The sequence below is a fragment of the Prosopis cineraria genome, unplaced genomic scaffold (assembly GCF_029017545.1).
Source record: "Prosopis cineraria cultivar Desert tree isolate PC_DT_omini unplaced genomic scaffold, ASM2901754v1 PC8, whole genome shotgun sequence".
NCBI lineage: Eukaryota > Viridiplantae > Streptophyta > Magnoliopsida > Fabales > Fabaceae > Prosopis > Prosopis cineraria.
In genome coordinates, this window is record NW_026555339.1 from 4,670,665 (window position 1) to 4,682,473 (window position 11,809).

General features: G+C 31.2%; 1 protein-coding gene across 1 annotated transcript; it reads right to left on the reverse strand.

Moving 5' to 3' along the window:
• Positions 1–6,302: 6,302 nt before the first annotated feature.
• LOC129318530 (GDSL esterase/lipase EXL1-like) lies at positions 6,303–8,873 on the reverse strand. Its single transcript, XM_054963361.1, has 5 exons — positions 8,562–8,873; positions 7,595–7,725; positions 7,246–7,479; positions 6,894–7,149; positions 6,303–6,803 (listed from the first exon to the last, which is right to left on the reverse strand). The coding sequence occupies exons 1-5, from the start codon at positions 8,845–8,847 to the stop codon at positions 6,613–6,615; spliced, it is 1,098 nt and encodes a 365-aa protein (XP_054819336.1). The 5' UTR covers positions 8,848–8,873; the 3' UTR covers positions 6,303–6,612.
• Between the last annotated feature and the right edge of the window lie 2,936 nt (positions 8,874–11,809).

Here is an 11,809-nt window from a genome sequence, read left to right on the forward strand (position 1 = left end):
GTGGTGGTTCTTCTAGATAGATGGACAGGCTAGTGCTCCCTCTACCTTATTTATAAGATAAGATGAAAAAAAAATCTTATTTATAAATTATATTATTAAATTTTTATTATAAATTTTTTCTTTTACCTCATTCAATATGAAAAGAAAAAATATATTATTAAAATATGTATATTTAATAAAAGTGAAGTTAAAAACTTATTAAATTTTAATATAAAGTTAATAAATTTTAAAATTTTTTTTGATACTAGTAAAATATATTAAAAGTGACTTAAAAAAAAGATCAAAGGAGTATTTCAAAGCAACTCATAACTCTAGCTTAACCTTCTATTTGGATGGAAACAAAAATTAAGAGGAAAGAAAATGAAGAGAAGAAAAAACTAGTAAAAAAATGTTATCACTCATTTTGTTCAAATGGGCACGAGAAAATAAAAAATAAAATAAATAGATATCATAATAACTATAGTGTTTTTGTATCAAAATATATCATATTTTGTGTAATTATAGGTGTAAAAATAAATTAAAAGTAATTATATTAAAATTAACATAATTAAATTAATTTAAAATAAAATTAGTAGTTAAAAATGCATTTTCATATAATATTTTAACATTAAATAATTTCATAAAAATATGTTATTTTCATTTTTTAAAAATCAAAAGTGGACACTTTTACTTTCTGTTCAAAGATGAAGACCACGAAACAAATGGAGGAATTGCAGTGAGGAATACGCTGGAAAATACGAAGCCATTGATGAAGACCATGATGCTGCCTGGGTTAATCAAAGATGGGAGCCTCCTGAGCACTAAGACGCATAAAAATGAAAATAGATGAATGTCTGAACACCATAATTGATAAGAGAAAGAGGAAGGATAGACTGTGAAATAAAATTTTACTTTCATATCTCTATTTTTAAAAAAAAGTAAAAAAAAAAATATAACGAGTCTTACACCTTATTTTCGTCTCATCTATATTTTTTTCTCACTTTTTCTCTCCTATTTAAATAGAGAAAAAAGTTCTTTCCTCTCGTGTTTTCTTCTCATACTTTCTTTCCTTTTATTTTTCTTTCCAACCAAATAGAGCGTAAATCTCTCGTTCTGGTATTCCCTCGCTGGCCGACCTTTATTAGCAAACTCGTCCTTTCTCTCCTCTTAGTTCGACCTCATTAATTGCGCGTGCATTAAATCGTTCCATCTAACAGCATTTCAATAGTGCACTGGCGGCATTGAAGTGTATGGACGTGCTTGCGTGTTTCTGTGCATATAGTATATTTCTTGGGGTATATATATAACTGTATTACATAATTTTAAAAATTGTTTAACTACAATAATTATATTTAAAAATAAGAAAAAACTAAATTAAAATATCCTGTATTAATTCATATAAGTATACATTAATTGTTTATTGATATGTAAATTATAAAAAATAATTTAAAAATCTATAATAAATATTCATTAATATATATGATTTTGTTTATAAAATATTAAATAAAAAATAATAGTTTTTCTGACAAATAAAAGGAAGTATAACCAGACCACGTCTCAGAAGTCAATAACTCCAGCCCATCCCACGCAATTTTGCTCAGTTGCTTTTACTTTAATCCGTTGCAGTTTTTAATTTGTTTTGAATCTATGATCGTTTCGTTGCTCTCAATTCTCTCACCCTATCCTCTTTCCTTTTTGAAGGAGAAGTGACCTCGAAGAAGAAAACTCACAGGTTTCTGTACATAAAAGTTTGACCACATGCCAGCATGTGAAATTGTGTGAAATGACTTGTTTTTTGATAACTTAGCGGCTTCCCAAACAAGCAGAAGCAACCAAGCGGTATATCCTTCTTTTTTGAACTTCTAAAAGCATGAGTTTGGTCAAGTGTGTGTGAACTTAACTCACATCAAATAAAATTAAACTTAATAATTACTATAAAATAATAAACAAGAATTTATAAACTTGAATCTTTATATTTGAAGTTAAAGTTTTTAATTAAGATGGGGTGTGTTTCTGTTACTCTTGCATACTTTTATTTTTCCCATTTTAAGGCAGTCACTCCTTATTCACAAAAACTTCATAAAATTTTTATTGGATGTAATGCACTAAAAAATTGATTCATGATAAAAACACAATTAAAGTATCTAGTTACAAGCATATAGATAGATAGATAAGGGAACATTGAGGCAATGGAAGCCACAAAAGTTACAGGAAGAAGAAGGAGAAACTCCACAGTAACAAGCAGTGACGAATCTAGGGGGGGAAGGAGGGGCCATTGCCGCCCACACTTTCATATATATATATATATATATATATTTTTGCTATTTATTTCTATGTTTCTCACTTGTAAAATAATATTGAAGGATTTTTAGCCCCCCCATCCCTCTCTTATTTTTCCACTGTCCCCCCCCCCCCAAAAAAAAAAAGTAACTCATCCTGGATTCGTCCCTGGTAACATGGAGTGTGGCAAGAGGGAAAGAGAAGAACGCCAGATATTTGCATGAGAATCTCCACTCCCGTAGACTTTCAGTTTACCTTTGTATCCTTACGGTTTTTTTTTTAAATATCTGGCCCACTAAACACATATTTCATCCCGGTTTGAGCCCACATAATGAGGCCCATTCTTAGCGAATCAAGAGTTTATCAGGGAACATTGTTTGTGCCCCCTGATATTGAGTTCTTCAGCCTCTATCAATTGATCAGATCTCTTAAGTGCAGAGGCATGGGGGGAGATAGGAGGGGAAGGTAGGATGAGTGTACCTGGAAAGTCAGATACAACCTTGCCATTAGAAAATCGGCCGGTGGGCATAACTTCCTAAGAATCTTTACCATTAGGAGGGAAATTATTGAACTTCACCGGAATTCCAACAGTAATGACTCTCTCTCAATTGCTTTGCTATGTCCTTTTATTAAAAAAAGAATTGCATATAAGTCCCACAGAAACACATTTAAATAAAATAAATTTTATTTAGTTGTCATTTTCTTTTACTCAGATATCTGTGAACCTTGTGGTATTTAATTATATTGTGTAAAACCTCAAAATAATTCTCCCTTTATTAAAAAAAGAAAAGGAGATCCACTCGCCTGTCATATAGTTGATAGAGCTGTGCAGAAGTCTTTTAGTCTAATCCAACTTGTAATAACCTGGTTTGATCTGGTACTTAAAAGTATTGATTCTACAGAATCAAAAAGATTAGACTGCTTTTTTAGATAAGATCAAACAGTAGGCCAACTATCTAGATCAAGTGGTCTCGTGTGGTCTTGTATATTTATTTAATATAATTAAGATTAATTTATGAATCATTACGTACACAATGAGATGGCTAGAGAGGTCCCTCAAGTCGCTCCCGTTCTCGGAAAGACAAAAACGAAGCCCTAGCACTTGCCCTCCACCACCATTGTCGATCATGTCGGTGGTCACCTCTCGTTTTTGATTCATAGTCGAGCACATGGCGCCGTCAAGTACACCAGGTGTTCATTTCTAATTCTTGTTTCCTGATTGTTTAGTGAGATAATTTTGGCTTGGACTTTGGAGTCTCTTTTTTGATTTTGGTTTTTGATCCTCATCACCTCTGATTCACCGTCTTCCTAATTGTTTCTAATTCTAGTTTCTTCCATTTGGTTTTGATTTGTTTCCTTCATTTAGTCTTCTACATGAATTGCTTATTATTGTCGTTATTATTTATTTCAATAGACTAGAATTAATCAGTTGAACTTGGACATGCTTGCCCTTACTCGATTGGTTTCGAAATTTATTCTTGTACTGGGGAGAATTCCAAACCACTGTTTCTTAAAATCAGGCATTTAACTTTTAAAACTTTGACCACAAACATGTGAATTAACGTAATTAATCCATTGTAAGAAAGATTGGGTCCTTCCTATGTGTGGAGCTTTAAAGTATTAAAGTATTCTTCAATAAGAGCAACTTGGAAGGGTGATGAATATGGATTTCTACAGTAGAATGTTGGTTGAATGTTGCTGCCGTGGAAGTTATGCTTGTAATGAAGATTGGTTGAATATTGTTGTTTATATGAGTTTGAATCATTTAGATTGTGATTGAAATATTTTTTTTTATATTGGAGATTGTTATGAATTTATTATGGTTAGAAGTATTTATTATAATTTATAAGTTTATCAGAAAAAAGAAAAAAAAATTAAGTGAGAACTAAACTGCTAGAATCAATCTCTCAATCTTACTGAATTAAGTCTAATCATATTAATTTTTGAGTTATAACATAATTAGATTGGACTATGGGTTACTAAACTCAATCCTTTACATGAAAAAGATCAGACTTTGAATTAAATTAAAATCCAATTTAATCCAATTCTTTTGGCAGTTTTAATGGTTGACACGTGTGGATTAATTGATGAAACTTTTATAAATGCTACATGACTCTCAAATTTCGCTATTATTTTGGAAAGCGTCTATGAAATCCTTACCTATAGATATTGGCTAAATAAGATTTTAATGCCAAATTGTGGGAGGTCAGCGTCAAATCTTGCACCTAATGTGATAAAGACTAAACGTTCTAAATTTACAATGGCTTCATCCTAAAATGAAATTAAAATTCATTTATTCATCTAAACTCTAAATTCTCCGATAAAATATAACTCCTCCTTTTTCGGGACGAAACCAAACACGGGGCATCACGATTAATGGGACAGGACACAAAAAGCAATAGCCCTAGTAACATTAACAAAAACAATTAACTAACTTTACAATTATATTTAGCGATGCTAATGATGCATAGTAGTAGAGCGTGATGATGGACACTTTAACAAACATTTAATTTTAATATTTGAGATAAATATTGTAAAAAGTAAAATAAAGACACTTTTGAAACAGAAAATACAAACAGTAGGCTCAGTAACGTAAGAGAGTGAGGCACGAACTGTTGTCTGCGATGTTGTTGTTTTCGTGTATGATGAATAATGATGAAGAAATGGATGGGTAACCCCCAACTAATAATGCGGAATTGACGCGACCTATTACTCTCACTATTTCTATCCATTGTCGGTCATTTAATTACATCTAATTAAATGCTGTACCTTCCATTCGCTCTTAATAAATGTTAGCAATCATTTGAGTTAAAACTTAAATAATACAAATTTAATTCACTGATAATTAAAATAAACTAGGCTTGATCTCTCATATATCATATACTCCCTCTAATCTTTTATATTGATGATTCAAAAATCAAACCGAATTGAATTTTGTCTTTGTCAATATGAAAAAATCATTTAAAAAGTTGGATCGCTTTGGATTGAGAATTGGATTTGAATTTTAAAAATCAGACTATTAAAAAAATATCATTTTTTCTTTTTTTACTTTTTATCAAATTTTTTAGAAAAAAAATAATTTTTTAATCATTGATGTTATGTTGCATTATGTGGCTTATTAGGTCATGATAATTTTAAAATATTTGGTTTTATTTTTAAGTTAAGTAACAATTTCATATTTATTTCTTATATTTAAATTATCATATATATATATATATGTAATTTTTTAATTTAATTATTACGCCATCAATTCAACCATTAAGTTGGACTATATAAATCATAAATCGTTGACTTTTTCAGTTTAATATTCGATTTGGTTCTGAAAATATTGCTATCTATAAGTCACTTTTAGCATTTTTATCAGAATCAAGAAAAACTTTAAACTTTATTAATTTTATCTAAAAATTTAACAAGTTTTTAACTTTATTTTTATTGAATACACCTACTTTAAAATAAAATGTTTTAGCATTTTTTAATATTTAATAGGGATAAAATGATAAAGATAAACATAATAGCCATTGAGTTGCTTTATAAATGGGATTAAAATTCTCTTTGCTTTGTAAATATAATCAAAAAATATATTTACTGCAACATTATAGTACATATATAAGGCCCCTAGCATTTGTCCAGCCACAAAGAAAGCATTGCTGATGGGGGAAAAAAAAGCCATAAAGAAAGCATTCAGAGTGTTTGAATGATATGAAATGCATTAGAGTATTTCTTTAAAAAAAATTTATTAATTTATACTTTTAAAAAGATTCAAAATATCTTAACTTTTTAACATGATATTTTTTTAAACATACCTTATAATACAGAACAGATGGATATTCTTGAAAAATAATATTGTATTGCGCGTTTTTCATGAAGAAGTTTTCCAATAAATTTCACTTGTGTGATCTCTCTCCCTTTCACACATTTGCAATTCACTTGGTGCTTAAGAAAAGACCAATTCACGAAATTGAGGACACGGTATTCTTTGATCTACTTTATAATTTCACCTAATTTAAGGGACATGGGAATCTTTAATTTGCTATCAATCGATGTCAATATAATTAATATCAAATATTAAATCTATAGTTATTTTCATTGTCCACACTTCGTGAAATACATGAAGGATTTCCACGTAGCTTTAATGGTCACTTGGTGTTTGTGACTAATTAATGTTGAATATATCTCCAACAACTAAGGATAAACAAAAAGACAACGGAAACCATCACTCTCAAGACACAGTGACTGTAGATTTTATTGATACTGGCATCTTGCTGGTTGACGCAATTGACCTCGTAATCATCGCCTTTTATGTAAGATTATAACTAATGGTGATCATCATCATCATCCAAATAATAAGTTGGGTCAAGAGAATTGGTTGACATATTTGCTAAGGATGGGACTGATTAGCTTTCTGTAAGCAGCTTCAGTTGGATGAAAACTATCCCAAAACACATATTCTGAATCCACAGGGCATGTCGGTGTAAGATGATTGCATAACTCTGTGACCTCTATTTCACCTGTGCCACAGCATCCTTTGTCTCCCACCTTGAACCCTGCAATCAATGGATATATAATATAGTAACTTATTCAAATAATTAATGTAATGATGATTTAAAAGTGAGGAGTAATTAATGGACGATTACCATATTTCTGGTAGTTGACGATGACATCAAGGAGAGGGCTGTAAACATCAAGATAAACGACTCTGCTACTGGGCAAATCACGATTAAGGGAAGCCAGCTCTCGAGAGAGTTTAGAGTTAAATAACTGGGCTGCTTCGTTGTATCTTTCTACACACTTTCTTTCTGCTCCTCCAGCTACTGTTCTCTGAAATGGAACACACCCTATTGGCGGTGCACTGAACACTCCAATTCTTCTCAGCCCCACTTCGTATAAATCCTTTTAATTATTCATCACACAAATGTATTCTTCAGATTCAGATTTTCCCATGAGCACGCATGCTTAATTAGTAAAACTGCGTGTGTCTGTACATACCTTCACTAAGTTAGAAGCAGAAGTGACCATAAGGTCAGTGTAAGCAGGAACATCATATTGGAGTTGTCTTGCGCGAGACAGGAAGTAAGTGTTGGAGATGTCATTACTGCCTGCGACCACGAAAACGATGCTGTTTGATATGATGAAATCGGTTCTGTCTTCTCCGACCTGTGCTTTCAGCTTCTCCTTGTAATGTCGGAGCAGCTCCACTTGATCAGTCAGCGATATGGCTGACTGATTCGATGGAAATATTCAAAGTACAATTAGTTGATCATCATTAAAGGGAATGGAGAGAAGGTACATGGTAATTCATTAAGAAATGAATATCTAAGGTTGATATTAATTATACCGCTAATTTGGAGGTCAAAGGATCGTATCCGGAGCCACCCGATGCAAAGTTGACGCCAGTGGGGAGATCCTGAGGTTGGAGATTTGGATCCAAATATGCTGGCAGCAGTTCCTTGATTCTCAGTTCTTCCACTGAAACAATATATGCATGTGTGCGTGTTCAAAAGGTTTCTTGGTTGCAAATATTGCGTTGATTTTTGGGCTCATTTATTTATTAAATTAAAGTTGATGCATATCATTTCTTGTTCTCCATTCGTCTTTATATATAAAATATTTTTTAAAAGTTTATTTGATCAATAAATATAAAATGTATTATGACATTTTTAAATTATTAAATAATTTTATCTTTGTCTTAAAAAAAATATTAATTATGTATTTTGCCCGTCATCATTATCATATTCATTGACATTATTAAGAGCAAAATTAAAAAATTATTGTGATTTAATGAGATTTTAAATAAATAATAAATTATGTGTGATCTAAATAAAAATATTTTATATATAAAAATAGAGAGAGTTTTTCAGTAGTTATGTATTTCTAATTAAATGTACTTGTAAGTTTTCTGTCTATTGATATAAACTCACCTTACGCGAGTGGGTTTGCTATATCTAAAATTTTATGTACAGAACATCACGTTATTGGAAACTAAACGCGCCTTTGTACGTAACCATGTCGACTTCAAGTCTTTGGGAGGAAAAATAAAATAACTACCGAAATGCACGTACAGTTAACAATTATTTATCTCACTTGATTAATTGGCTCAAGTGAGCTAATTAATTATTTGCTTGTACTTAGAAAGCAAGACAGCAATGAAATACCGGACTGACTGAATCACAAAATCTAGTATGAAGGATGGAGATAGATTGATCAAATTCGCAAAAGTGCTATATTGTCTTGAACACAAAATCATGCATGTTTCAACTAAGAGCAAAGGATTGTTAAAGTGAAAAAAGGAAAGAGATTAGTACCAATGAGATCGGAGGGAACCTTTCCGTTGCCAAATCGTCCGGTGGGGATGCCTCCTTGGAAGTCTTTACCATAAGGCTTGTAATTGCAGCGAGCCAAGGTCGTGGGGTTATTGTTGTTGTTCCCCGTGTCCATTATAGAATCTCCGAGCACCAGCACCGCCGTCACCGTCATATTTTCCGGCAACTTCGCCAGCCCCTCCGTTCTCCCCCATAGCACTGATAATAACAGTACTATCACCACCACCCCAACCATCACTCTGCTTCTGACACGTACTACAAGTGCCATCTGCTTCCTTGCTTTGTTCTTTTAATTCTCCACCTGTATATATACAATTGTAGATTGTACGGGTACTTCTTCTAGATCTATAAATAAATGTACTGTTCAAAAGCAACTCATACACTCCAGCTTAACCCTCTCACTTTGTTACTTCCTCGCCCACCTTCGTTTGCAGACGGGGGCAGGACCAGCGTGGATTTGGAAGGTGGGGCCCATTGGTTTATAGTTTTTAAATTTTTTAAAAACAGTCTTGTTATCTGGAAACACTCATAAGATAATATCTATCATTATAAGACAATAAAAATAAAGTTATTTCAAGCAAAATAATATATTTTACATATTATTATATTAGTTTCAACACTATAAAGAATATGTAAAAATTATATTTATAATGTACTTTTATATTTCTTTATAATTAATCATTTAAATAAAATAAATCCTTAAATTTATTTAACATTAATTTAAAATTTAATATAATTAAACCAACATTAACCAATACTACAAGCAATTGAAATAATAAAAAATAACCTTATTCAATATTTTTAAATAAACTTATTTCATACTCCCTCCTACCTACAATATAATATAATTAAGTCATAAGGTATTGGTAACAACTTTATGGTTCAAAAAAATAAATAAAATAAGGATATAGTTGAAAAAGAATTTTAAAACTACCCAATGCCTTATTTTTTGACTAAGTAGGGCTTTTAAAATTATCCTATAATATAAATAGGAGGAAGTATATGCTTAAGTACTAACAAAATAAGATATATATATATATATATATATTAATTTGTGCATGTATAATTTATGAACCTCATTATGTATCAAAGTTGGGCAGTTTTTATTTTTTATTTTTTGGGAGGGGGTGCTCCTCGGTGCGCCCCTGTTTACGTCACTCGTTCTTACTCGCCTCTTTGTTCGACCTCATTTATTGCACGTTCATTAAATGGTTCCATCTAACAACAGAATAATGCACTGGCATCGAAACGAATGGACGAACTTGCTCCTTCATTTACCTACATATAATCGAATCCAGCCCATTCTCACGTTTGTTGTTTTTTTGTTTTTGGGCTCTGTTGCTTGGAAGTCGTTGGAATGCTTGATTTGTTATCCCATAAGTTCAGGACAATGATCGCGCCTGAGATCCTCCATATCTGGTCCCGTAGTGAATATGTAATCGTTTGTTTCTTAATTTCTCACCCCTCATCCTCCATCCCATTTCGAAGAAGAAAATTCGCAGGTTTCTTCTATATATTACCTTGACCACATGCATGCCAACATATATTTGAAATTATGTGAAATGGCTTGTTCTTTTACCTTCCTCTTTTTTTTTTTTTTAATCGCAGTGACGTATTAAAGTGGTGTTGCTGAACTAAGGTCGATCACATGATGCATCTAATCTTAGCCTTTCCCCTCAAATTTAATTCGCAACTAATATACTAAAATGACGGCAAGCAAAAAGATATCTTTGCCTTTTCCCTCAAATTTAATCAACTAATATACTAAAACGACAGTAAACAAAAAGATGGCAACTACACCTTACTGTTTTATGAGTCTTCGATCGTGAAAAATTGTTGTCTCTCATCATCAATTCATTTAAGTCTAATTTAATCATATCGAAAGCAACCACATGCTCAATCCCCCCCCCCCCCGGGTGTGTGTGTGTGTGTGTGTGTCCTTCCTTTTATGTTACTTCAAGCCAGCGGCACATGGGTCTACCAGACAATTTAATTGAGATATGTCGTAACAAAAACGTAGCTATAGCCAGCTGGGCAACTCAGTTCAGTTACGTTTACTTTGTCGTGTGAGATAGATATTCCGGGTTAAATTTTATAATAATCATTATTCAATACACTCAATGACAATTTTGTGGACAAAGTTAAGAAGATCATCACGGAGAAAAAACGAGTTTGTTCCATATGTAGTAACTACAGTGGTCAGTGATGGTCACTTCTTGTTATTCCCCCTAAGGGGGATTTTCTTAATTATTTAAAATATTATTTCAAATATATACATATTATAAATCCTCTATATTTTTTATGGTAATTTTTTGTAGTCTTTTTAATATATGCAACAATAGATGTAACCAAATTATCTCAGTTTATTTTTAATCTTTATTTTCAACATCTTTCAATTTTTTAGGTTATCTATTTTAACGCCTTTAATCCCTTGCCCAACAATCCATTGTCATCCAACTTAAACTCTTATCACTTAAGCAAGTAAGTGTTAGTAATTTTTTAATATGAAAGTGGTTAGTAATTTGAATAATCCTAATAATTGTATATATGATAATTTAACTGGAAGTGATATGCCGGTGCCTCAACTAGTCATCTTTGCTATCAACGAAAACTATTCTGTGTTTTATAAAAGAAAGGATGAATGACCAAATTATTTTTTGATTTTTAGTCCAATAACTCTATAGATCTTGAATTTATTTATTATGTAAATTATTCTCTAAATTTTTAAAAACAATACAAACAAAAAATAATTCTAATTGTTAGTTGATCAAAAAAATTTTTGGTCTTTTTTGTAATTTTTTGGATTATTATTTGTAATTTTTTGTAATTTTTGAGGTATTTTTTATCATTTTTTAATCAATTAAAGATTAAAAATAAAATTTGTTAATGATAGGAGTCCAATTACACTATTTTTAAAAGTTAAGAGAATAATTTATCTAATAAATAAATTTAAAATCTATAATAGTACTGAAGATAAAATTTAGGAAAAATTTGCTCACTTACTCTAAGAGAAATACCTCATAGTTATTGTAAGATAACTACATAAATTAAACATGTAAATAATATAGATTAAGTGACTCTATTCGAAGAAGATGAAAGCTATAATAAGCATAGCCAGTGACATGAAGTTCATCCTTAATGAAAGATCGTTGCTTCAATCCCGCCGGCTTCAAATGTTTAACTTGCTATGTGCTTTACAAAAACTAAAAAAAAAGTGAAATTGTATTCGG

What these genes read in the sequence shown, in the direction of transcription:
- LOC129318530 (XM_054963361.1), bottom strand. Translation starts at nt 8,847, where the DNA reads ATGGCACTTGTAGTACGTGTCAGAAGCAGAGTGATGGTTGGGGTGGTG. An exon ending in GGTTCCCTCCGATCTCATTG is followed by an intron (nt 7,726 to 8,561) that starts GTACTAATCTCT and finishes ATATTGTTTCAG; the next exon opens with TGGAAGAACTGAGAATCAAG. An exon ending in CTTTGACCTCCAAATTAGCG is followed by an intron (nt 7,480 to 7,594) that starts GTATAATTAATA and finishes CCATCGAATCAG; the next exon opens with TCAGCCATATCGCTGACTGA.